Here is a 27,644-nt window from a genome sequence, read left to right as displayed (position 1 = left end):
CGGAGGCGAACTGCGCTCTCCCTCAGGCGCTGACCAATGGGAAACGGAGGGCGGTGCCAAGCGGGAGGCACCGGCCAATGGGGAGCGGCAGGCGGTGCCGAGCGCGGTGCCCGGATTCAGGGGGCAGGCCGGTTCCGGTGCGGGCGGGGGGTGCCATGGGCGGCCGCAACAAGAAGCAGCGGGCGGGCAGCGCGGCCCATACCGCCTCCGCCGCCACCGCTGCTGCCCGGGCTCGAGCCGCTGCCGAAGCCGGCGCTGCTGCGGCCGGCGCTGCTGCTACGGAGGGGGGCAGCCGAGCGGCGCCGCGGCCGCCTCCCGCCTCCAAGGAGCCGCGTGTCAAGCAAGGTAGCGGGCCCCGCGGCGTGAGGCGGCCCCGGCCAGGGAGCCCCGGGGGCGGCTGTGCCGTGGGGAGGAGGGGTCCAGGGTCCAGGCGGTGGAGGGGTGCTCCGGCTGGCCGGGAGGGCAGCTTCGTCAGGGAGCCCCCGGGGGCGCGGCCTGCTTCTGCCTGGGGGCCTCGGCGTTGCGGGAAGAGGCTTGCTGAAAGGCTTTACGTTATTGAGCGTCGAGAGAGGCACCTGAAATCCCTCCGACACGGGGTTGGTCGGGCGTGGCTTTAGCCCGTCTCACTTCCTAGGGTGTCCCGGAGCAGATGAGCCTTGTTGGCATTGATGTGTTAGTTACAGAATGTCTTGTCATTAGGTTATTGCCAGTTGTTGTGGAACCAAGTGTTGGTGTGGCGCCTTCCCAGTAATGAGCTTGTTTTGTAGATGTTCGTTCCATATGTGCTCAAAACCAACGTAATGTGGATTTGGGATATTTTTTTGTGAGTCATGAAAAAAGTCCAGAGCAGTTCCAGGGCTGGAGGCACTTCAGCAGTGTTGGATGAGCTGAGGGATGACTGTTCTGGGTACAGCCTGAAAAACTATCATTATGTAGCACTGTGAGATGGCTGTTACCAATAAACCAGCTTTGCCAGAGGTAGCTCAGATGCCTTATAACACCAGTAACAGCTTGTGTTGCAGACCATAAGGAAATCATGCAATGGCCAGGCCATTTGAGATTCCAGCTTGTTAACACAAAATCTTGCAATCCATAAACTTAAACTTCCTGAACCTATTCATGTAGTATGCTTTTACAAATTTGGGCTCTGCTAAATGTATTTCTCATGTTTCCCACTCCTCCAACACCATGGTGCTCAGTCCTCTTGAGAAACTATCCTGCTTCTCTCCCAGGTTGTCTGCTGTGGTGAAAAATAAGTCAGTGTAAGTTAGTCTAGTCTAAATACTGTGTAGTTGCACAGCCTACCAGTAAGTGCCAGTGATTAGCTTGTGAGTGCTAAGTGCTCCTTGTAGTTCCTGACCAGAGGTGACCACTTTTTTTTTCTGAAATGCGGTTACCTACACCCAGCCCTGATCTAAAAATGGGCTCCCCTAGAGCCTCTCTGCAGGCAGCCCAGCATGGATGAGCTGTCCGGCCTGCTGGGATTTAGTAGTGCCTCCTGCAGCACAGCACTGCTCCCTCTGGGGTGGCGTGCAGCCTGGAGAGGTGGTGAAAGCTGTGAGGTTGCTCAGCTTCTTTTTACCTGTGCAGTACCAGAAATAGTATGTGTGTTCTGAAAACGATGGAATCCAGCATCAAGCTGTATATTGTGAGATGCCAAACCATTCTAATGACAACAAATAGCTTTGTGAATTAATATTTTTCTAACAGCTGCTCAATGAAAGGTATTTAAGAATGATCAGACCGAAGGCCTCTGTAACCCAGTGCCCTCTCCTAGACAGGGCCAAAAGCAGATACCTAGGTAAGAATAGGTCAGACATGCAGGAATACTTCCACAGGGTACTCTTACATCCTCCAGCAGTTGCGGCTTAGGGTCTTCCTGAGCCAGATGCAATGTTTTTTCAATGATTGATTGATTTCTTTACTACAGAGCTATCCTGTCTGCTCTTGGACTTCGGTAAATGTCCAGTATGACAGCTTTAGTGGAAAAGAGTTCCATTATGTAGCTATGCACTTTGTAATAAAAAGAACCTCAACAGTCTTACTTGTTTTGAACCTGCCATTAGCTTTCCTATTTTGCACTGCTTGTTCCAGTGTTGAGAGAGAGCGAGCAGTCAGTCCCATTTCCTCTCATTGTGCCACCTGGGATTTTATATTTTGTCTGCTAAGAGTCATACCCTTCTTCACTATTCCTTGTTCAAAGGCCTTTCTGTATGATTGATTATCCTTATTGTTGTTATGTACCTGCATGTTCCTGGCAAATTAGTGTAATATTTGCTTGCACTAACCTGTATTATGTTGGGTCTGCTTTAGCTACTGTAAACAATGTCCTCTGTGTTCTGCTTATGTAATTGATGGTTATTTGCAGGTCCAAAAACTTACAGTTTTAGTTCAACAACAGATTCCAGTGCTGGTGCAAATCTAGATAAATCTGTTCTTAAGGTGAGTATCTTCTTTAGGTAAAACAACTTTGGTTTTCATAGTACTCTTTTAGCTGAGTAAATATTTCTCCAGCTCTTCTTCAGTATTATGTTATGCAAGTAAACTACATTCATGTATTAGGCATTAACTGTCTTGAGCTTGATGTGTTTGGGATTTTGAGTGTGCTTTAAGAAATAGGAGTAAAGTAACAGGGCAAGAGAACGTCTATATTTTTTAAGTAACAAATGATACATTGCATGCAGGACTATTAAGAGTTATGTTTGGACTTCTGCTGTGCATATGGATTCTTCTTACTGTCAGAGGAAGAATACAGATTTTATATAACAACCTCAGTAGCAACCAAAGCTTGGTTCATGTTTTAGAAGTGTTAAAAATAATAAAATTTATTGTTTTACTAAAATTATTTTTTAAGCCAGGTAAAAAGGAGAGTGTCACAGATTGTATCTTGATGATCAAGTTATTTTACACCAGTTCTTGTAGGTAGAGGAAAAAGGCCTTGTTCTTTCTGGTAGAATTTTCTTTTTTCCCCCCCTTACAGTATTTCCATTGACATACTAAATTTTCTTGAAGATGTAAATGGGTCTTCTCTGTAATAAGGCATGAACTCTCCTATTTCAAGTAAAAGCATATAGTTTGCAAAAGTAAAAAGAAAAAACATGTCCCTTTCGTAAGAAATGTTTACCACACTTATGGAAAGCTGGAAAAGCTGGGATTTGAATGGCAGAGAGACTTCTGCATTCTTAGTTTCTTAGCTGTGAAGAGCATTGATAATGTCATAAAAATGTAAATGTTTTGCTTTGTATCAACTAATTTTCTCTGTGCAGGTAATGATAAATGGTAATTTGGAGAAAAGGATTATTGATGTAATCAATGACCATAAAAAACAAAATGATGACAAAGGAATGATTTCCAGAAGACTTACTGCTAAGAAACTACAGGTAGAGTTTAAAGTTTTGTTCTCTGACCATTGTTTATTTAGAATAAACAGTTTCTTTTTTTGTCACTCATATCATGTGTTCTACTACACTTCTGCATGTAGTAGAAGCCAGTGTAGCGTGCTCTCCAGTAGTTATGTTAATGATTAGTCAGTGGAATTGACAAGTATGCTTATTAGGAGAGAGATGTCTTTATGCATTCAGTACCTAAAATCAGAGTCTTCAGACAGGATAGAAGCATATAACTTAATCTGAATGTTTTATGTTTCCTACATTTTTTGTTCCATATAGCTGGAAAATTGTAGGTTTATCTTTCTAACTAGAAAACATGTTCTGTACAGAGGCTGGAATGTAGATTTATTTATACATACATTTTTACAATAAAATTATTATAAGCTCTGTATGCAAAACAGGATTTTTCTACTCAGCCTTCTGATATTAATTTATGCTGTTTACTTTCATTTAATGCCAGTTACCTGATACGTGGGAAATAGGAGTTTACAAGCCTATATTAGATTGCTAGATTAAATCCTAACATTTTCTAACCTTTTTATTTCTAGGATGTGTACATGGCTTTACAGAGATTCTCTTTTAAGACTGAGCACATTGAGGAAGCAATGAAAAATACACTTTTATATGGTGGTGATCTTCACTCTGCACTTGATTGGCTTTGTTTAAACCTTCCTGATGGTGAGTATGCTGACAGAGAATTGACTACAGTTTTTAACAGAAGAGCAATAGGACCTGCTCTGGCATGGGAATGCTTCATAGTAGTAATTAAATACGTTGTTTCACTAAGACTCGTAGTCATCACAGTGTTCCTTTCCCAGATGTGCTGCTGACTGCTATTGGGATATTTTTTTAATGTATGAAGTCTTGTAGACCTCTTATTCCTACTCTTAGAGTTTTATGGAAGTTCAGCAAGCAAATGCTGACTTGCCTAAATGCTAAAGCCTAATTTTATTTCAGGCATGCTGTTTTTGTTTGATGTTCTTCTAGTTGTCTCCCAACGCACTTTAAAATATTTTCAGTAATTATTATTGACATATTCTATGACATGGGTTTTTATTTTGAAGATGCCTTGCCTGAAGGCTTTAGCCAGCAGTTTGAAGAACAGCAACAGAAACCTAGAGCAAAATTTTGTTCTCCTGTGTCACAACGTGAACCTCCACCTCGCTTAGTAGGTAACAAAAAGAAAGAAAATGGCCCTGAAACTAAGGTAATCTGAGAAATTAGTTTGCATTTACTGGGGGGAAGAGAGGACAAAGTTTTCTAAAATATAGAATTCGCATTGACTTCCAACACTGACATGAAAAACTTCTGAAAATATGGTATGCTTAATAATTGTCATCCACATTATTTTAACTTCAGTGGAATGGTCATTTGAAGGTAACTTTTTTTCATGTGAAGTCTAGAAGGCTCTTTGTAGCTCACTTTTGTAGTAAAGCATAGCTTAATTTTCTCCTGGAATGGGTTCATTCTGTTTATTTACAGATGGCACTCTCTACGTACTTGTGTGGGTTTAAGTTTGCCTGCATACTTGCAGTGTTTTGATTTCTGGGGTTATTGAATCTCAAATCTAGAAATAGAAAAGATTTCTTGCAAAAGTCTTTTTTTCTTTTTCTTACAGCAGTTTTAATCGTTCAAGTGTTAAGATCTATGTAAGTGTATCGTGAGATGTTTACCCTGGTTGGAGAAGTTTGCTCCGTGGGTTTTTGTGTTATTTATGTCATATAACTTAGTTGATATATAAAATCTTAAGCAATAGTTCTTAAATACTGACAGAGAAAAGCATTGGTGTTTTCACTTACTGTTATCATTACTTTTAATTTTCATTGCTCTTCCTAGGAGACAAATGCAGGGAAACAGAAAGAAGTGAGTATGAAGGAATGGATTTTGCGATATGCTGAGCAACAGAGTGATGAAGAGAAGAATGAGTCTGTGAAAGAGACAGATGAAGAAAAGTTTGACCCAGTAAGACAGAATAACACTTCATGGAAGTCTTTCAAAAACTGATATGCCTGGCACATCTGCAAGTGGTGGATCTATTTTGTTAAAAATTGGGGGTTGAGTACTTTTTTTGTTATCTATTTTTACATTTGCAGGCTAATGAAGGGGAAATGTGTCTCCTTTCCTAAATTGTTTTTCCTTTCCTTTTTTTAAGGGGCTCAAAATATTGAATACATTGTGCTGGAAAGGAAAAATTCCTAAAGCACATCTCAGTAAGATTAGGAAAGTGACTATCAAATTGTGAGAGGTTTTGACTGTTAGTTATGTAAAAACTATTTGTTCCTCCTTTGTGTAAGCTTGGTATAAAGGACAAAAGACCCCCACTCTTTTATTATGAAGTTCATTAAAAGTGACAACTGTACAATATTCAACTTGTAATTAATAATTCTGTTTGAAATAGAATGAGAGGTACGTACATCTGGCCGCTAAGCTTTCAGAAGCAAAAGAACAAGCAAGCATCTCCAAGCAAGACAAAGACAAGCAAGGCCAGAAGGTAGCACAGGAGAAAATAAGAAGAATTCAGCAAGGTAGAGCTATGCAAATTACCTGTGTTTTATTTTGTGGCCTGCGTATTTGTTAGGCAAGTAAGTCTCTGAGTCAGATTGAATTGATTTCATCGTCTTTTATGCCACTGTGAGTTGCAGGCTTTCCTGAGTCTATCCTTTCCATGTGGGTCAAATTCTAAAAAGTCAGTAATATTTCACTACTTTTGGTTTTGGGTGCTCAATAGCAATTAATATAATTGATATTTTCTTTTTAAAGAATAAATGCTTAGCAGAATAAATGCTCATTTGTGTCATTTTCTCTGGCAGAGATGGCAATACTTGAAGAACATCCGGTATTTAATCTGGCTCTGAAGATTTCAAACCAACAACAAAATGAAAAGAAGAAAACCCCCTCAACTCAGCCTCAAGAAACCACTTTGAATTTGAGCTTGCTTGAAAAACCTGATGGTGCTGCAAAGGAAGACAAAGGTGTGTTGGAAATGGTTCAGTACAAGCTTGAAGTGTACTAGAAATTTCCAGTACTAGTTCTTGTTTTTCTAGGTTGTATTGCAGTGCTGAGTCATCAAGGTTGGATTGTGGGAAAGTAAGGTGGACTACCTAGCTGACCAAGCTGACTTTAAAGGATCTGTATTTTTTTTAGCAGATGATGTTGAAAGCTATTTTTGCTATACCGTCATGTCTAAAGTTTTGATTTTTTTTAATTGTAGGGCTAGTTATTGTTTCCATTGTAACCCCCATCTTTTAAAACTATTTTCATTGTGAACCTTCAAGCTGCTACATTATTTTCTAATAACCGAACTTTAGTGAAAGTTCTTAAATTATTGGGTGATCAAAGATTGTAAACAAAATATTGTAATTAATTTCCTGCTAGATACTTTTGTGGGAAAAGCAGGAATTTGTCATGTATCAGTACCAGTATTTCTGCAAAACATTTCAGAAAATACTGTTCTCTAGTAAAAATACATTTGAAGAAAAGGTGAAAACATTCTTGGCTATCAAAGGAATGTCAAATAAATTTTAGGAGACTTAAAATGTGTCTTTCTGCTCTTGTAGTGAAAAAGAAGGAACCACTAGATATAAGAAATTTTGATTATAGTGCTCGAAGCTGGACTGGTAAATCTCCAAAACAATTTTTGATTGACTGGTGCAGGAAGAATTTTCCCAAGAGTCCAAATCCTGCTTTTGAAAAGGTTCCAGTTGGAAAATATTGGAAATGTAGGTATGTATTTCCTATAAACTTTACATTTTTCTTTTGGTTCATTTAAAAATAAGTGTTGGCTACTTCTGTCTTGTCATGTTGATCCAGATTTATATGAATATAGTGTGTTTAACCCAAACTCTCTTTTTTTTTTTTAGTCCACTGGGGAGGTATTTCACGCTGGATAGCTCTGCAAAAGTAATGCTTAGACTGGACACTATTGCAAAAATAAGATTCTAGTGAATGATCCCATAAATAAGGCATTTGTTTTTAATTCTGTACTGCTGATTGAAAGGTTCTGAGGCAAACCTGTGAGATTAAATTTGGACAGTTAACTTCTGGTATTCTCATTCAAAGTAATACATTAAATCAAAGGTTTTAAGCATATGAATACCAAAAACCCTTTGGGGATTGTTTAAAATGAAGTGGAAGTTAGAAATTTGTATGAAAGCTGCCATAAGTTTTGTAACCAAAACAGTGCAGTATCAGTTTCTTTTAGAAATTAAGTTTCTTCTAGAAAATGAGTCTATAATATAGTGGTATAAAGTAGAGTATTGTCATGTACAAAAAAAGTAGACGTGGCATTACAAATGAGTAATGCTTCTTGAAGGAACCGAGTAAAAGAACTAGTCTTCTTGCTTAAGTTAAAAGCTATGAATACCCTGTCCCCCTAAGAAAATATGAGAAATTTTACTGCTGGTCTGACTGGCATATATGCGCTAAACAGATGTTGGCATCTCAGTAGATCATTAACTGTCATCTCAATCTATGCTAAGTAGCTACAAGCACACAAACAAGTATTTAGTCCTTCTTCCAAAGCAATTAACCTTAATGGTGATCTGTGTGTGTATAAGTACTTTTCTGCTTTGAAGAAAATTAACACATTTGTTAAGAGAAAAAAAATCACAAATTCACTGCTGGAATCTGCTGCTGAAAATTTTCTGCTAGTCAATCAAACTTTATCGGTTGTTTCTGTTTACAGAATATTATGGAGTAACATTAAGTTTATCTAGCTTAGTTTCTCTATTTGAATTTCACTCTTATGTTTTAAACAAAAACACTAACAGGTGTGCTATTTATATAGATAACAAACTAAGAGAAATGCCTGTATGAATTTGTCTTTAAGGGTCAGGATTACCAAATCATCAGATGATATAATGACAATGTGTCCTACAATCGTGACAGAAGATAGTATGCAAGCACAACATCTAGCTGCTACTTTGGCGCTCTATCATTTAACCAAAGGACAAGTAAGATTTTCACCAATATTACTGTTCTTAGCCTGGAATCTGCCTCTGCACTTGTTTGTTATAGTATCTGTAGTTAAATTCTAAAAAAAGTTTAATGAAGTGTTTCCCATTAAATTCTTTGCTTGTATTATATGTTCATTTGCTTTTAGCTACAATCATGCATATGTGTTGCAGCATACAGGGAGGAAATTTTTTGATAGTAAAACTGTTGTTTAAGGGTTGTAAAGAATGCAAGCCAGTTGAAAATAGAAAGTGTGTTGTTGAGGTTTATATTACTGTTTTCATAGTTTCTGTATTTAGAAATAGCTCCCTATTTAATGTTTTGTCATATATTTTGCCACTCAAGTTCATTTACACATAAAATGTTAGTGGTACTACTAAGTAGTACATAAAGTTTTTTTTTCTGCTTTTTCCACCTGAAGTCAGTTCATCAGTTACTGCCTCCTACCTACAGAGATGTCTGGCTAGAATGGAGGGATATTGAAAAGAAAAAGGAAGAAGAAAACAAGATAGAAACCAACAAACCTCGTGATAACTTTATTGCTAGATTATTAAACAAACTCAAACAACAACAACAGCTACAATCTGAAAAGCAACCAAAAGTGTCTGAAGGTCCTGAAGATTCCTGGGAAAACTTAGTTTCTGATGAGGACTTCAGCAGTCTCTCCCTTGAGACCTCAGACACAGATAATTTGGAACCTTCAAGGATTTTGTTCAAAAAGCTGCAAAGTTCCTCCAGATACCAGAGGCTTCTGGAAGAGAGACAGGAGTTACCTGTATTTAAGCACAGATACTCGATTGTAGAAACTCTTAAAAAACATCGAGTAGTTGTTGTGGCTGGTGAAACAGGCAGTGGAAAGAGTACCCAGGTGCCCCATTTCTTGTTAGAAGACTTGTTGCTAGATGAAGGATCAAATAAATGTAATATTGTTTGCACACAACCCCGAAGAATCTCAGCAGTGAGTCTGGCAACCAGGGTTTGTGAAGAGCTAGGCTGCGAATCAGGACCAGGAGGAAAAGTAAGATGTGTCTGAACTTCTTTTTCTAGTCTTGATCAAATACAGGGGGATGAATTGTTGGTACAAAGTGAAAACATTATTTCTTACACAACCAAATAATTACATGTTATTTTCTCTTGAAAAGGGCTTGTTGCTATGTCAGCTGTTTCTTTCCACATTGTTACCTGTGAACTTCTGGGTATCCATATATGACTTCTAAAATCCTTAGAGGGTGATAAAGAGCAAGAGTGTTTCATAATGGGGATGGTCATACACTGGAGCAGATTGTCCAGAGACTGTGGCATCTCTATCATTAAGGATGGAGAAAACTCCCCTAAATAAGGGTCTGAGCAATCCAGTCTGGCTCTGAGTGAGGCCCTGCTTTGAGAGAGGCCCCTTCCAACATAAGTTATTTTGTTATTTGAAGAAAACCAAGGTCCTGTATGTTTTATGGTAGTCTGTTTGTGCAAAAATATTTTTGTTTGAGGACTGCAAAGAACCCTGAAAAGAACACTGAGTTTAGCAGCTCTTTGCTACTCTGGAGAAATTCAGGTTTTCAGTGTATTTTCCCTTTCTTAACAAAGGAAAGTGCATGTATAAAAAAAGTGTGGTAGTCATTCACCATGTGATTTAATTAGCAACTTGTGCAGTGTCTGAATCTAACAGTGCTTAAATTTCACTTCATTTTGAATATCTCTAGCTTGTATACTATTTTAAGTTATTCCTATATTTTTAATATCTTTTTTTAAAGAATTCCCTGTGTGGATATCAAATCCGTATGGAATCAAGAACAGGAGAAGCAACCAGACTTCTGTACTGTACAACAGGTGTCCTGCTTCGGAAACTTCAAGAAGATGGTCTTCTTTCAAGTGTATCTCATGTTATTGTAGATGAGGTTATCAGCTCTTACTATTCTGCAGAAACTATAGTTATTCTGGGCCTTGACTTGTACTAAAGCCTTACTATAGATATGTTTTTCTAATTCTAGGTACACGAAAGAAGTGTCCAGTCTGATTTCTTGCTAGTTATTCTGAAGGAGATCTTGCATAAGCGTTCGGACCTGCATCTGATTTTAATGAGTGCTACTGTAGACAGTGAGAAGTTTTCCAGCTATTTCTCACACTGTCCCATTTTAAGGATCTCGGGGAGGAGTTACCCTGTTGAGGTAGGTAAATGGTTCTTTGATTATGCAAGAGACTTTGTATGCATGTATACAGTGTTTGCCTGGTTAGTGTCTCTAGGAAATACCTATATCACTTTTTTCTTACCAAAACTACGTATCTTAAACATGTGTTTCAAGGACTTGTAACCCTTTTCCTTTTTGAAAATATAAAATAGCTTCTGTGCTTTGAAGCACAGGGTTGTACTATTTTTTTTTCTGGTGGATTTATTATTGATTAAAATCAGTCCATCAGTGACCCTTTGGTTTTTGTCTATTCAACCTAGGTAGAAAGGAAAGCATTAAAGAATTCCCCCTGCTCCCCATGCAACTTTGTCATTACACTCTTATGTCTGTTTCTCATGCATGTTATATAGGCTATGGTAAACAATGTTAGTGATCATGTGGAGAGGCCCATTAATAAACTCATAGCAGTTTAAGTTTTGAAAACCTAAACTCTGAGTTTAGGTTTTCAAAAATCATAAGAAAGATTAAGTTGAAATCTGCAAGATCTATTACAACTTTAAAAGAGAAGGGCATGCCCTGTTTAGCTTTATATGTAAGCTTTAAAAAACGAAAAACGTACTGATTAGTTTTTGACATGCCTTGTATTTCTCCTGTGAATTTTCACTAAAGATTTTCCATGTTGAAGATGTAATTGAAGCAACTGGCTATGTTCTGGAGAAAGACTCAGAATATTGTCAGAAGTTCTTGGAGGAGGAGGAGGAAGTAACAATAAACGTTACTAGCAAAGGAGGCGGCACTACAAAGTATCAGGTAAAATAGGCATTTCTAGTTTTGGGTTGGAAATTTTGATAATTTTTAATTATTTTTATCATTTTAGTTCCTCTTATTAAATGCAATTTAATTGTATAATATCAAATATTCTTTCAGTTGATAAGACAGACATGATGGCACTCCTAGAGTGGAAACAAATATTTATTAATGCTGCACCTTTATGTTTGTCTCTCCAACTCCTTTATAGCTTCCTTGATTTTGCTATATTTGACATTGAGTTCTCTTGTACAGATTCCCAGCTCTAGATCTATAAGCAACAGCAGAGGAAAGCATTTAAGTTTTTTCTCCCAAAGAATTCTCCTAAGTAATGAACCTAAGAAAAGAGGCAAGGCCATATCCTTCTTAGCTGAAAAACTCACAAGATCCTCCAACTTGGCATGCCAAATGAGGTGATTTACATGAGATTGTGTAGAGCTTTTTGGTTTAGCAGGTTGTGGTTAATCCTGTAGGTACTCTGCAGTGATAGCTGTATGTGCTTGTCAATCAAAATTCTTAAAGGAAAGAGTATATGAATGCCATCTCACTTTAGGCAACTTAGGCTGTTCATCTAGACTGTATATATTTTGGGTAGATACCTGTCTGCTCTGACTTGCGCTCTCAAAATCTCTGCAGGACCATTTAGCTTGGCGTGATCAAACACTGATGCATATGTTGAAAAATATACTCTTGTGTGCTCTGCTGGCTTTTTTCCTAGAGTGGTAGTTACCCCATACATCACAACAGCATCCTTTAGTTGAAGCTCAAGTGCTCTCCTGAGTGCTCCTTCATCTTTGTGGTTTATTTCTGTTGAGCCTTCGGTACAGAAGGATATGTGGTGGCAAGCTTCTCGAAGTGCACTGATTAACAATGAAATAATTTACAATAGTGCCACTTAACGTAGAAGCCTTATGCTAAGTATGTATCAGGAAGATGTTTACAAACAATTTCAATGTCTGTATGTTCTGCTAACTCTCCCTTCCTCCCCCTTTCCTCCTGCTCCAAAACACTGCAGGAGTTGCCACCTAATTCACTCTTAACTTTCATTGCAACCATTAGAGAAGGGTGAGGTGAGGGAGAGGAGAAAGGGGAGACTGGTTTCTTACACCCCAAAATAGGAGTATTGAAAGAAGAGTAGCCAATGCATTATCCCATTTTGAATTGATACCAGTTGGATGCCAGATATGGACCTGGGAACTGTTTTCATTTGTAAAACAGACTGTATAGTACTGCTTGCACAGACTTTAATTTTTACTTTTTAATCTGGGATGTTGTTTAACAGTGGTAGATACCTATACCCATGTTATGTAGGTGTCCGTCTTAATTTAGGTCACACTGATTTTGGTGGGGAGTTAGTCAATTAAATGTGTCTTATCTCAATCTCCGTTTTAAGAAACCTAATTTAAGTGAATGACAAATTGACCTTCTGCTGTCTTACCTTCTTCTAAAACACTGAGAAAATTATTTTTTTCTGCTATTCTTTTCTAGGAGTATGTCCCAGTCCAATCTGGATCTGGTATCGATTTGGCTCCTTACTATGCAAAGTATAGCAGTCGTACACAGCAAGCTATCTTCTATATGAACCCTTACAAGATCAACCTTGAACTTATTTTGGAGTTGCTTGCATACTTAGGTACAGTCTACTTCTTAAGAAGCTTATATACTTGGGGCTGTCCTTTGGACTTACTTTCCAGTGCTTTCTACTGATAATTAAGTACTTGACTTCATTCTTATGTGAAAAGTCCTAAAAAGTGTTTACTGCAGGGCCCAGAATTAGTTTGTGTTCTCAAGTGAAACTGTTTGCAAATGCATGTTTGTTTTAACTATGTGCCTGTACCGTAACTTTCCAGATAGAAGTCCCCAGTTCAAGAACATTGAGGGTGCTGTGCTGATCTTTTTACCAGGCCTTGCCCATATCCAACAGCTGTATGATCTAATTTCAACTGACAGAAGATTTAACTTGCGTAACAGGTAATGCAGATATTTTTTATAAAGTTAATAGTTTAACTTAATGTTTGTTGGATTTTAAGGTCTGCTATTCTTGAAAAGGAAAACTGAGAGCTATACCTCTGAGCTGTTTGTGCTAGAAAGGTACTTTTATTATCTAAAAATGATACAAGTAAAAATGACAGGTGCTTAGGAATGGTACAATAGTAACTTTTTTCTTTTGATTTTATTTTTCAACAAACTTACTTAATCACAAAGCACTTGACTACTTCTTTTCCACTTCTTAGGGTATGGAAGCTGCCAGATCTGCAATATAGCTTTCTGTGGCTTACTGTTTATGTGGAAGTGACTAATTCCTGAGAAGATATCCAGAGACAGTAACCTATTAAGAGAAATGGCATAGGGTTGTAGTGACAGATAGTTTCGAAATTTATTTTGTGGGTAACTAAAAGTTAGCAACACGATGGCATAAAAACACTTGCAGTCAAATTCTAAAGATTCATAGATGGACTGAGATGTCAAGGTCTAGAAGAGAAGGAAAGTACAAATCTCTGTGGCTGTCTCATCTCTGAAGGCCTTTATTACTCTAGCTGAAAGTTGCATGTGTGTTATAGTTCTGTGCAAAGTTCAGTAATGGTCCTTGTCTTGGAAGCGCAATGTAAAGAACTTGGGTTCATGGACACCTATTTCCCTTCTTTGCTAGGCTATTGATGTAAATTAACCTAGAGTTCTGTAGTAGTAGTATTTTTCCTGCATATTACCCAATAGAACAGCCCTATTAACTAATGGTGTTATCCTTTCTTGATATTGTAATAAAACACTGAAGCAGGCTTTCATACCTAATCATACAAAGTTTTACTCTTTCAAGTGTCCATTCTAGTTGCTTTCTCCCAGCTGTTGTCATTGTTCTGGTCTTATTTTTTTCCTGTATCTTAATTTGGTACGTGTATATTGATTACTGTAATTTCTTGTTCTAGGCACAGGTTGATAGCTTTGCATTCTGTTCTTTCAACTCAAGATCAAGCAGCTGCATTTACAATACCTCCTCTTGGTATTAGAAAGGTATGATATTCAGAAAGGCAAAGTTCACCACTGAAAGGAGAAACTATGTGGGTGCAACTCTGAATTGTTTTAAAATCAAATCATACAGAATTACACAACAACTAGTTGTTCCTGGAATTTTCTCACTGCAAAGAAATAATTCTTCTAATTTGGTGCTCTGTAACAGATAGAAGCTAGCAAGCTGTGAAAATCTTGACAGCAATCAGACAAACTTTTAAACCTAATATTTTTCTAAGAGCTTCTTTAATTGTTGCTTTCCTGTATTTTAACTATTGTTAACCAGTAAGTATAGCTTTTATTTAGGAAAATAGTATTTTACTTACTGCCAAACTATTTAACTAAAAGTTGACCAATTTTGGCAGGTACTAGCTAGTAATTTTGATGGATTATAAAACAAAAAGTGAATGCAAAATTCTCACTTAACTTTTGATTCCTTGGTAATTGGGGAAGACTAAACCATTTTCCAAGTGATGTAGCTTTTAATGCTTTGTCAGATTACTTAAAGAAACATTTCTGGGTAAAAAACTTTAACCAAACTTATTCTATAATATTGATTAAAAGGATGAAAGCTGTTAGACAAACATTCCATAATTCTTTTATTTGTTATGTTACTACTTTTCAGATTGTTTTGGCAACCAATATAGCAGAGACAGGTATTACGATACCAGATGTTGTCTTTGTAATTGATACTGGGAGAACAAAAGAAAATAGGTGAGAGTTTGATTTTAATCAATCATACTGTGATTACTGTAAATGTTTGGAGGCTAGTACTGCAAGAATTTTGTAGTATCCTTATTAAACTACAGTTCTGGACAAAAAATGTGCTGAGCTCATTGAACAGCTTGCAGTTTAGGTACAAGTTTGGGATAAATCTTTGGATTTTCAAATGGTGTGAAGAACAACAAGGGGAATTGTGCATAGATATGGAGAATCATTATTAAATAGTGGTTTAAAAATAAAGTAGATCCTTTTTATACTATCTCAGTTTTTAGAAATCATTTTTGTCCATTTTAAATGTGAAAAGCCCTACAGAATGTGTTGGAACAATTTTCCATTACTAGGGATATGAAATAATACAATAGCTCTTTCATTTTCCAATTTTTACACTTTCATTAGTGAGTTGTATCCAAGGTTCTGTGATATACAGTTTTCCCCAAGTATGCTTAGTTTTCAAAACTAAATATAATATTTTCAAATAAATACTATCTAGATATATTATCAATATGCTGGTATTTAAGTTAAGTATACATCAAAATTTTAATTCTGAAATCTGAATGGGCACTTGCTTTACAATTTTTAAGGTATCACGAAAGTAGTCAGATGAGTTCCCTGGAGGAGACCTTTGTTAGTAAAGCTAGCGCTCTGCAGCGGCAAGGAAGAGCTGGGCGTGTTAGGGATGGATTCTGCTTCCGAATGTACACAAGAGACAGGTACTGTAAACTTAGTTAGCAAGATTTTGTAAATCACATAAATATCTTTGTCTTTTTTTCTGTGCAAAAACAAGAAGTCTTGTTGAAATTCACTTTAATTACTGCAAACTGGAAAGATTAAACTGAGAAAAAAGCCAAGCAATTTTAATATCATATGAATAAAGTATAAAATATTATAATGTCTTTTTGTTTCACGATTTCAAAGTAAATTCTATTCTTAGTATCTCTAATGTAAGTGTTTAGAAAAAAAAATTCATAATTAAAGGAAAAGTGCAGTACCGAGGTATTGTAGAAGATCCGTTTTTAACACCTACTGCCTTGCATTAAATATACACAAACCTTACCTCCTGAACTTTGAATTTTTTATCAGACAAATCTGTAGGTTTCTGAAGTGGTATCTCTATGGATAAGGGATGGGGAAAATAGCAAGTTATACAGCACTGCAGAATTAGTTTCTGTTACTGCAGTGGAATAACCTTTTTCCTGCTTGTCTGAAAGTCTGAAGCAAATTTCAGCTGCGAAACAGTTAAGGTAAAAGTATTTTGAAATAACCAATGAAGTGTGTTTTAGCCACATGCAACACCTTCTGTTTGAGAGCTATGCATTTTAAGAATTTCTTTTGAAAATCGGGGTCTTACTGCCTTTCCATCTCTTTCACTAAAACTCTTGCTTTCCAAGCTACCACAAACACCTTAATTCAAAGGACAAACAGTATCTGTGATTCTATGTTTTTGTGATGTTGCAGGTTTGAAAGTTTCATGGAATATTCTGTTCCAGAAATATTGCGTGTGCCTTTGGAGGAATTATGCCTTCATATTATGGTATGGTTTTGGTTTTAGAATTACTGACCTTGTTGGCTAAAAATATTACATGTGCCTCTGGAGGAATTACACCTTCATACTATTGTGTGGTTTTGGTTTTGGAATTACTGACCTTGTTAGCTAAAAACATTTGCTAGGACAGCCCTAATCCAGTGTAGTTAGTGGGGCTTCTCTCACCAGGGCAGGGGGGAACCCAATACCTCTGTGTTGGAAAATCCAGAGCATGCTGCTGAGTGAGAATAGCACACTATACTATTCCAGTTTACCTCAGAGTGACAATTCAAACTTAGTTAAATAGCCTTCAAACTGATTTCTGCTTAAGGAAGCAATTCCGTTCCCTCTCTCTCCATCCTGAGTGAGTAGGGTATACATGGGAAAACTAGCAACCTGGCAAATCAGTGCCAGGTTGAACTGCATCTCATCAGGTTTGAGAGTCTCCTGCTCACTTGTGACCATTGGTAACATGCTTCTCTGATCAGTGGTCATGCCATACAAAGTCCTTCCAAACAATGAAGTTTTGTTAACTTAATGTGGGGTGTGTCTGTGTTCTGGGAATTAAGTTGCTGGTTTAGGGGGGAGAGAATGTGGGCTTTTGATCGCAAAAACAGCTTTCTAGTTTCCTTTGTAGCTACTATAAAAGTTTGTTATAATAATTTTCATAATGAAATATATGCCTGTTTACTCCACAGAAATGCAATCTTGGCTCTCCTGAAGATTTCCTTTCCAGAGCATTAGACCCACCACAGCAGCAAGTAATTGGTAATGCAATGAACCTGTTGAGGAAGATTGGGGCTTGTCTGTTAAACGAGCCCAGGCTGACTCCATTGGGCCAGCACCTTGCAGCCCTTCCTGTCAATGTAAAGATTGGCAAAATGCTTATATTTGGTGCTATATTTGGCTGCTTGGATCCTGTGGTGAGTTAAAAAAAAATAAAAATATATATATATATAAGTTTTAAAAAGTATAGAAATGGTTAACTTTTTACAATTAATCTGATTTCTTGCAATATGGTATTTTGAAAGGATGATGCAAGAAGTTAAAATGTTTATTTTAGGATGAGGGCACCTGGACATCATGGAGGGGAACAATTTAAGTGTTCTTCACGATTGGACTCTATCTTAAAGGTCTTTTCCAACCTAAATGATTCTGTGATTCTAAACTCCTAGGTACTATTCACAAGGGGATAGTCAGACTTGGTCTCTAGTTCTGTCTGTTATGATCCAGGGAGTATAATACTTACAGAAAGAGCCCTCTTACATGTGTGTTACACCAATCTGGATTACCCCACAGTTTGTGGGCCAAGAAAATGCTAATGTAAAGTTATTGCAAAGTAATTGATATGGTAACTTATTATATGAAGACTGTGGCATAGTTTACACTTTCACCTAATCAATTTAATATACTGCAAATTAGGAGGAAGTGTGGGTATGTTAGTTGCTGAAAACTGAAAGTTAAAATTCTTTGTTCTCTCAATATTTCCTGTTAATGTGGTTTAATCTAAAGCAGTTGTTTAATCTGACCTGCACTGTATCCTATCGGGTATTGCTCTGCCCTTTGACAAGCCATTTCCTGTGAGTTTTGAGATTTAGTATTTTTTTCAGTGTATATAAGGCACTATATAAGCAATGTCTTTAATATAAGTAAGTTCTGAATTCTATGTAGGAAATTCTTACGGTGATAAGTTTTCCTTAGTAGAAGATAAAGTATCATTAAAAATTACTGTGAAAGAAAATGTAAAGCTATTTGTATGATAAACCTGTAAGCTTATAATAAAATACTCTTACGTCATTTGTACTTTACTAATTGCAGGCAACTCTGGCTGCTGTTATGACAGAAAAATCCCCATTTACTACACCAATTGGTCGAAAAGATGAAGCAGATCTTGCAAAATCATCTCTAGCAATGGCAGTTTCAGACCATATAACAATCTACAACGCTTATCTGGGGTAAATTATAATTCTCCTGTGCTTATAGCTAGATGCAGATAACACTTAAGTAATGTGGTTCCGTAAAGAATCCTCAGTAAGTGTCTTCTCTTGAATTGCTTGCACCCGAAGTTTCCCCATTCAGAATAACAATAGATTGCCAAATATTGTAACACAAAAGGATAGCTTGCTTAGTACCTTATCCTTTAAATCCTTTTAACTATGCTTGCACACACACAGAGGTGTACTGTGTCTGTTTATCCTAGTGTTTGAAGTATTTTGTTTGCTCTTTTGTGGTATGCTGACCTGAATGTTCTGTATTTGAGAAAGTACAAATGTATATATTATAAAATGACGTACATATTTTTTCTTTTTAGGATATTATCACTAAGTCTCAAAAACCACACCTGAATTTTGTTTCAACTGTCAAGAGAGATGAAAGTGTGTAGTTTTTGAGGGAAAACTACCTTCTATTTTTTGTTAGTATCTGTCAAGTTTGTTACAGGCATGTTCAGGAGTGCTCTTAGACCAGCAGCATCCATCTTCATTAATGCCACTTATTTCTAGTTTTGAGTGGGGAACACTGACCAAAACACAGTATTGCCTTTTAACTTACTACCACTTTCATATTTTTATACTCTTGATGTGATTATTTTTGTTGTAATAAGATAGGATTTTTTTCCTTAGGTGGAAAAGGGCTCGACAAGAAGGAGGGTATCGTGCTGAAATGACTTATTGCAGAAGAAATTTCCTTAATAGGACTTCACTGTTAACTCTGGAGGTAAACCAAATAATTATGCTCTGCACTCAAAAATTATTTGTTAAAATTTCCCTCTGAAAATGTCACGTCCTTTTAAAGAGGTGATATATCACAGTTACTATGCAGACAAGACAAAAACAAGTGGACTGCTAGGGACTGATGAAATGCACACCCTCAATCGAGGTAGCTGTGTCTGCATTTGAGTTTTGATATGCACACTTTGTTGGTATACATCTTTGCAGTCACTGCCATTGGAGAAGCTAGTCCTTACTTCCACCAGAGAATCAAAACTTATTAATTAAAATACTTAGATTGTGTTATTCTTGATATCAAAGAACAGGTCCAGTAACAGTTAGTTTGAAAAGTGAGCCATAAACTTATGTAAATGGCCTTTTATTTTTAGTGAGAAAATGTTTTAATTGGTCTTTCCTGTTTAAGCTTGGGTGACTGAGCTCTCCTAAGCAGAAGTGGATCTTTGATGCAAATGTATCTTTTTTTATTTTAACTACAGGTAAGAGATTTAGTATTTGCAGTATATATAGTACCATATATCTAATCCTATATTCCAGATAATGTTTTTCTCATAGAAGCAGCCAGGATTCCAAAGTGGTTGCAGAAAATAAGTGTTTTTCTAGTAAGAGATTTTCCCCTGGAGAGCATGAATATTTGGGATGGAGTGTCATTGCTCGCTGATGGAGTGGATTATGTACCTTCTTAAATTTAGTTTTACTAATACCTTACTAATTTCAGGATGTGAAGCAAGAACTCATAAGAGTGGTCAGAGCAGCAGGGTTCACAGCACCTACAACACAATGTGGATGGGATGGAAATGGAGCCACACAATCCCTTTCTCTCCATGAAATAGCTCTTCTTAAAGCTGTGTTGACTGCAGGCCTGTATGACAACGTAGGAAAAATAATATATACAAAGTCTGTGGATATTACAGAGAAGCTGGCTTGCATGGTAGAAACTGCTCAGGGTAAAGCACAAGTGCATCCCTCCTCTGTAAATCGAGACTTACAGACATACGGATGGCTCCTTTACCAGGAGAAGGTAAGTGAAAACTGTGAATGTAGGCAATAGTTTGTGTAAAGGTGGAATTATGCCTCTAATATTAAATAACATACACCAGTGTAAAGTATATCTGAATGCCTTATTCATCTTAAGAGTCTTCAGTATCTAATGATCCTAAAGTCCATAAAAATGAGTCAAGTGAGTGCTGAAGAAAGAAGTTAAGGCTGAACATCATGAACAAATCAGGTCGTGGTTAAACTGGTAGCTATAAATGAAAGTACCTTTCTGTGTGTCATTTGACTGAATAGTATTATGGACTTTTTTAATACAGTGCTGTTGATTTTAATATGATCACTTCAAGCAGTAATATGTAGTAGTAACACTTCAAAGTGTGCTTTTTCTTTTTTACTGTTCTAAGCAGACTCTAAGGTTTTGAAACTTGGTTTAGGTCTCACATATCCCAATAATAACTTAAAATTAAATAGCCAATTCTGTAATTGACTGCTGAACTTCCTAAGTAAATTGCATTTTTTTTCCTGTCACTTTCTTCCCCCTCACAAGTGAAAATTTTGTCAGCTATTTTCTAAATTCAAGTGTTTATATTTAGTTACTCTTCTGGTACAACAAAACCTTGACAGGAGTTGCTTAATGGCCAACTTCACTGTAGAGAAGCAGGCAATCACATTAGAATTCTTAATGCACATGAAGTGATAGTATTTTTTTGAAAGCTGAAAATATTTCCTGCCCCCAGTAACCTTGTAGCATAAGGGCAAGACAGTAGCTAAGGTAGGTATGTTATTCAATGAAGAGTGGAACAAACAAAGCCTGCACTTCTGTGTGAAGATGCAATCTCTGTTTCCTTTCCTCCCACTGCAACTCCTTTCCGTCCCATTCTGTCTTTATGTGTGAGAGGCTCCAAAGCCAGAATTAGCATATGCTGAGCCCCATATTTTACTCTGTATGTGTCTACACATGTGCCCACATGCATGTGCATATGTGGATATAGATAGATTGACAAACCAGCTGCTGCTAAGAAGAATGTATAACGGAAGAGTTTTACCTGCCTTTTACTTTAGTAGGCTTATTAGTTTTGATGTCTCTTCTCTGAACAGCACTAGGCTAACATTACCTTTCTGTTTGAATTTAACAAGAAAAATGTGGCTGTAGCTAAGTTCCTAGTAGTGTATAAGCCTGTCACTTACTTAGAGGTGATGTATTCTATGTGGTCTAGGGCAGACAAACTGCCATTAGTTGTTCTGTGTACAATGACTTGTGTTGATTGGATCTTAAAAGGAAAAAAGTGTATTTTTTGCTTTTAAAAGTAGGAGTCAAATTTGGTGTTACAGATTTTATGTGATTTGGGGTTTGCTGTTGTTTTTAATGCTTGTGTTTGTTTATATGCAGGTGAGGTACACTAAGGTGTATTTGAGAGAGACCACTTTAATATCCCCCTTTCCCATTTTGCTTTTTGGTGGGGATATAGAAGTCCAGCATCGGGAGTGTCTCCTGACAGTTGATGGCTGGATCCATTTTCAGGTGCGTTGAGAACTACCTTTTGTGGTTCCATGGGCTTTTGTATTACACAGTTGATGTACAAGCTTAATTCAGAACACTATATACGTGGGATGAAGACAAGAGGGAAGAAGGAAGGAGAGAATTAAAGGAGATGATAGGAAATTTTATATACATGTAATGAAATCTTAGCAAAACACACTCAAAAGAATAGGCTTGTAATATGTGGCCTGTAACAGATCAGTTCCCTCTCTCTTCATGAAGAAAGTCTGTGTTCCTTCAGAAAAGGTATTGGAAATCATTATAGACTAAACTTTGGTTTATAGAGCTGGTACTGAAAACAGATTATAAAATATAAAATTCAGCTATTTTATATTACCCTTTCCTACAATCTTATAATCATGTAACTATATATTTATCTTTAAAATACTATCTATTTTGCTTTATAGTCCAAACAGAGGTATTTGGGAAAGAAAAAAATCCAAATGGAAAATACCTGTTTGCTTGGGTGTGGGGTGCTTGGTTTTTTGTTTGGGTTTTTTTCTTTCTAGGTGAAAAAGTTTTATTTGGTGTTGTGGTTTAACCCCAGCTGGCAACTAAGCCCCACACAGCTGCTCACTCCCTCCCTGTTGGTGGGATGGGGGAGAGAAGCAGAAAAGTGAGAACTCGTGGGTTGAGATAAAGACGGTTTAATAGGGAAAGCAAAAGCTGCGCACGCAAGCAAAGCAAGGAATTCATTCACTCCTTCCCGTGGGCAGGCAGGTGTTCAGCCATCTCCAGGAAAGCAGGGCTCTATCACGCCTAACGGTTACTTGGGAAGACAAACGCTATCACTCCAAACGTCCCCCCCTTCCTTCTTCTTCCCCCACCTTTATATGCTGAGCATGATGCCATATGTTATGGAGTAGCCCTTTGGTCAGTTGGGGTCAGCTGTCCCAGCCGTGTCCCCTCCCAACTCCTTGTGCACCCCCAGCCTCCTCGCTGGTGGGGTGGGGTGAGGAGCAGAAAAGGCCTTGACTCTGTGTAAGCACTGCTCAGCAACAACTAAAACATCCCTCTGTTATCAACACTCTTTCCAGCACAAATCCAAAACCTAGCCCCATGCTAGCTACTATGGAGAAAACTAACTCTATCCCAGCCAAAGCCAGCTCATTTAGGAATGGGAAAACTGAATGCATTTTCTTAACGTATTTTTGCAGACAAAATTAAAACAGGTGACATGGCAAAATCCTCTATAAATTCTGTTAAATGGCAAACATTGGCTTTTGCTAGCCTGCCAGCTACTTGGTTACAATTTTCTGTGCTCCTGTGGGCCCTGTTACACTCAAGGAAGACTATAAGCAACAAAACGTTTTAGTTTTTTGCACTACGCTGATGCAAGCAAGCAACAATCTAATTGAATTCACTGATTATCACCCTTGTGTATTTGTTGGAGAACTTTTTATGGTCCCTGGGTGGCTACAGGTCGTGCAGTTGCTGGGCCAATTACATCTTGTAATGTATTTCAGAATTTCTATTTTTCTACTGAGATGCTAAGCAGAATATGTTGCATGTTGTGCTTTTTCCATAATAGCTACTTACTGTACCACAGGCAGTATGTAAATGAAATAAAGACTGGAATAGGGAGGAATAAAATGAAAGATTCCTGGAAAAGGCTTCAGCTTTAGATATACAAATTCCTAGCGAGATTTAGGAGCGGTTTGTGATTGCTTTCTCAGGCCAGGCAGATGTCCTGAGAGGGAAATGTGTAGATATTTTGTTTCAGGTATAAATTAATTTGTACTTTTATACCTTGGAAAAAGGCAATTAGAGTAAGTGGGATATTAGTAAATTAATAATTTCACCCTATGCTGGTTGTTCATAATATGTGTGGGAACATATTCTGAGTTACCCTCCTGAGCTGTTGTTCTTTAGGCTGTAGTGCTACAAACAACAGGTGCTTAAAGATAAGAGGGCATAGTGTAAGCCCAGTCATTTCCTGAGTACACTATCCATACGCTTAAAACTATGTATATGCATCATGTTTGCAGGAATCTTGTTATAAACTTCTATTTATATGTAAGGTAATCTTTTTATCTGTATTTTGATATCAAATGTCTGAGTAATGCAAATGTTTGTCTTCTCTGTTCTTTATAGGCTCCTGTAAAGATAGCAGTGATTTTCAAACAGCTGAGAGTTCTCATTGAGTCTGTTCTAAAGAAGAAGCTTGAAAATCCTAAAATGTCACTTGAAGGTAACTTTATTACTGCATTGCTGACATGACTATTTGTTAAATGGACCTTGTGGCAAATCTGAGGAAGCGTTAGTACAGTGCATCCTCACACTAACCTAGGGTTAGTGTGACTTGAATATCATTCCATTCTCTTGAGACATACAAAAAGTCATTACTAATCCTACGTATATTGTGTGGCTCACCCCAGATATATGAAGATCTGCACAACTGCTGTTTTAAAGATAGCCCTGATAACAACACTCAAGGTAGTGGTAGTAATGGTGACGTCTGTGTCTCAAAACAGAAGTGAGATTGTGTGTGATTTAACCTCAGGCATGTATGCATTTTAAGTGTTACACAAGTTGTCTCACAGTTTAGGTTAATGATGGGGAACTAAATGTTGGCCCCCAAAGTAAGGCATAGAGGAGCACAACTTAAACTCTGAACATTGTATGTTCAAAAGAATATTGTAGGGGAGGAGGAGGAAAGGAAGTTCCTGTGTGCTAATGTATTTGTAGTTAACCCACCACTTTCTCAGTCTCTTTTGTGAAATACTGAAATGGCCACAACCAGCTTGTTGAGTGGTTTTATAAACTTTCTAATGAAGTACTGTGGACATACTGTTTGCCCTTTTTCTTTGCAAATGGGAATCACTTGTTTTGCTTTAGAGTCTGGCATAGCCTAAAACATTAAGATTTTAAGTTGCTGAGAGCTAGACTTGGCTTCTGATTTTCTTGGGTTTTGGGAATCATTTTTAAGCTCACTCTTTTCCATTCACTGTGTTTGTTTTCTTTCCTAGATGACAAGGTCTTACACATCATCAAAGAACTGATAAAAACAGAGAATGGTAACTGAAACCAGAAATCAGTAACAAACCAGATCTTCAGTAATGGCAGGGGAAATACACTCCAACATTAACTGAAAGTATTTAAATGCTTAGTGTGGTTGATACCAGCCATGATGTGGAAAGACTGCATGATTTTGCATAGGATTTACCTTTGCCTATATCATTTTTAAAGATGAACATTGACTATGTTTAACCTTCACAATACATTTGGTGTCATTTGTCTGACTGTACAAATGATGGATGGAAGCAGTTTCTTTTCAGTATAAAGATGGCTGTGGCCAAATCCTCTTTTTTTTTTTGTTTAATGTACTAATCATACCATCACTGGTAGTGCAGACTGTAGTAATGATTAAAGATTGGGTCCTGAATCTCAGTTGAGTAGAATTCCATTAGATGTGTGTAAAGAGAAGACAAACACTTCTTATGTGGGTTTCCTAAGTGGTAATTTTTCTTGATCTATGAATTTACAGTATTAAAGCAATACATCTTATAGATGTCTTCATTTTTCTGTATGGTTTACATTAAGAAGATGCTTTATCAGAAGATAGTATGGACTGCTGTGATCAGGTGCTCAGCTAGACAAGTGTACTGACCAGCAGCGCCTCCCCATCCTCTGCCTTTTTTCACGCTTGTTCCTCCCTATTCACCCTGGTCCTTGTCTCTTCCTGCTGCTGTAATAAGTTTTGCTGTCCCTTTTGTATATTAAGTTTTGCACAGTCCTGCAAGCCCCCTGAAATGATGATCATGTTTTTCCCCATTTGTTGACCAAAGTTCAGGTTGACCCTCTTCAAGGCTATGCCAGAGCAGTTCCTTTAATGGCTCGTCAATCAGTGGCTGAAGCCTTCTGGTCTTCATTATTCTCTTATCACTTGCTCCTTAAGGTCTGTGTGTCTGTGTTCCTTTGTTTCTTATTTCTTTTATACTGAATACTCCTTAACCAGATAACTTAAGGAACCAGATGCTCTTACATTCCACCTATCTACACCATTTAGAATTATGAAGTGAAATTTTAGATCACCAACTCAGCTTTCAAGAATGAGGAATATTTGGGGGGGAGGGGTTGCCATTAAACAATTGCAGTCAAGTAGGAACTCTGTATGTGCAGACAAAGGCATAGTGCAGAAGATTGTATTTTTCAGATTAAAAAAATTGATTTAATACAGAGGTTAAAGCAGAGGTTAATAGTGTACAGAAAGGGCACTGAGGAAAATGGATGAAAATGCAAAATACATGGAGCTATCCAGTTAGGCTATCATAGCAGAACTGGTATTGCCATGCTGAGGAACATAAGCTGAAAGTAAACCAGCTTGTGCATGTTACTCTACACTCAGTTCTGGAAGAGGCAAGTTCTCCTAATAGTAGTTTGCTAAGAACTCTGAGGGGAGAAGTGATCACATCTATTATCCTTTAATGAATTGTGATAAACTAGTTGTAGTCCTGGTTTCCTAGGAGAGCCAGGAAGTTTTTTTTTATTCCAAAGTATACAACACTTATGCAAGGAAGCATTTAAACAGTTAAATTTTGATCTTAAGACCTCAATTTTGCACTCTGTATTCCCAGACACGTTCTTTCATGTCAGAGGCATAGAAATAAACCTGCAAACTACATTCCTTGTAGATAAAAATTAAATCTACACCCTGAACAAGTTCCTAGATTTTGTTCTAGTAGAGGTCTCTTATTTGTATCATTTGGAAACATGACTTAGAAATACATTTCCGTAATTCAGCAACTCACAAGCTCCTGTTTCTTTTGGATTTGAATTTCATTTATCAGTTGTTGGTTTTAAATGGCTAAATCTTAGTGAAAGTGTTAATTGTGCTGGAGTTCTTCTCCCCTATTTAAGTGTGATGAATAGAGAGTTTTTGTTCCATTTATGTATGGTAATGTTGAAATTCAGAGGCATTGTGTTCCTCTAGTGTGCCCTGCTTTGTAATCCTTCAAAGAAATAGTGTCTCTCAGTTGTTATTAAGGGGATATATTGTAATAACTAGGAAACTGCATACTCTCTTGAGTGAGCAACAGTTTTCTGCAAAACAAATGAAACAGGTCACACTGTGGTGTACAGATAAGCACAGTTATCCTAAAATTAAAAACAAACAAAAAACAAAGACTACACTGGCTTTCTGCTTCTGCAGTGTATGTGAGCAACTCTTGTGCCTGTGCTCTTTTGAGTGGATGAACTTTCTCTTTTGTTCCCTATGTTTAATAAATACTTCTGCTAATGCCTTTGTGTTACTTTTCTCAAAGCATCTGCCAGACACAAGACCAGTATTGATTGGATCTTTCTCACTGTAGTCACAACAGGGCTCTTTAGGGTATACTTTTTTTAAAAGGCAGCATGTCCTGGTCTCTGTATCCTCTCCTTGGAGAGGATTTCCTGCTCCTGCTATTCATGCTGCGGAATTCCCACCTCCTCCTCTCTTTTGCTGCTGGGGTTGTAGACTGCTGCAGCTCTCTCTTCCCATTGACATCTTCCCCATTGCTCGACCTAGGAGAGGTTTTCTTTTTCCTTCTACAAGTCTTTCCTCATGTATAGCAGACTTGATCAATGAATCATATAACCAAATCATATCTGATAAAATAGTCATGTCTGGCCTCAACTCTGCTTCTGTAAACCAGTGGTCGCAGTGCAGGAACATTTTGATTTCCCTCCATTTGGCTGTTTAAAATAGTGCTCTGTTACATAAATAGTCCATGGATGGAAGTGGCACTGAGACCCAAACTGCCCAGAGAACTCCAGCATTCGTGGATCTCCCCTGGTGTATTTATGCTGTATTTCCCAGTGACCTCAAATGAAAGTATTACCTATGCAGAGCAACCTGTAGCTGTTAAAGCTCACTGA

The 27,644-nt window shown here is 37.6% G+C and overlaps 1 protein-coding gene across 3 annotated transcripts; it reads left to right on the top strand.

Annotated features, from left to right (window-relative positions):
• The first annotated feature begins 117 nt into the window (after positions 1-117).
• DHX29 (DExH-box helicase 29) lies at positions 118-26,989 on the top strand. Of its 3 annotated transcripts, none has more exons than XM_072859691.1 (27): positions 118-345; positions 2,369-2,442; positions 3,267-3,380; positions 3,938-4,067; positions 4,454-4,557; positions 5,226-5,351; positions 5,788-5,914; positions 6,200-6,361; positions 6,947-7,112; positions 8,218-8,341; positions 8,764-9,360; positions 10,091-10,234; positions 10,328-10,504; positions 11,135-11,275; positions 12,761-12,905; positions 13,123-13,243; positions 14,197-14,281; positions 14,904-14,992; positions 15,583-15,711; positions 16,457-16,532; positions 17,222-17,446; positions 18,342-18,478; positions 19,145-19,238; positions 19,968-20,270; positions 21,636-21,767; positions 23,880-23,976; positions 24,755-26,989. In XM_072859691.1, the coding sequence occupies exons 1-27, from the start codon at positions 156-158 to the stop codon at positions 24,808-24,810; spliced, it is 4,065 nt and encodes a 1,354-aa protein (XP_072715792.1). In that variant the 5' UTR covers positions 118-155; the 3' UTR covers positions 24,811-26,989. The 3 variants fall into 3 exon arrangements, with proteins under 3 accessions (XP_072715792.1, XP_072715791.1, XP_072715793.1); XM_072859690.1 differs by having other exon boundaries at positions 4,454-4,596; XM_072859692.1 differs by lacking the exons at positions 118-345; positions 2,369-2,442; positions 3,267-3,380; ... (3 more) ...; positions 5,788-5,914; positions 6,200-6,361 and having other exon boundaries at positions 6,974-7,108.
• The last annotated feature ends 655 nt before the right edge of the window (positions 26,990-27,644 follow it).

Source organism: Ciconia boyciana, chromosome 4 (assembly GCF_034638445.1).
Source record: "Ciconia boyciana chromosome 4, ASM3463844v1, whole genome shotgun sequence".
NCBI lineage: Eukaryota > Metazoa > Chordata > Aves > Ciconiiformes > Ciconiidae > Ciconia > Ciconia boyciana.
Note: the sequence above shows the minus strand (reverse complement) of the source record. Positions and strands in the feature narration are given on the sequence as shown.

Excerpts from the sequence above, each read along its gene's own strand:
- DHX29 (XM_072859690.1), top strand. The coding sequence starts at position 156 with ATGGGCGGCCGCAACAAGAAGCAGCGGGCGGGCAGCGCGGCCCATACC. Across the intron at positions 16,533-17,221 it reads AATTATGCCTTCATATTATG|AAATGCAATCTTGGCTCTCC; the intron begins GTATGGTTTTGG and ends TTTACTCCACAG. Across the intron at positions 21,768-23,879 it reads ATGGCTGGATCCATTTTCAG|GCTCCTGTAAAGATAGCAGT; the intron begins GTGCGTTGAGAA and ends TGTTCTTTATAG.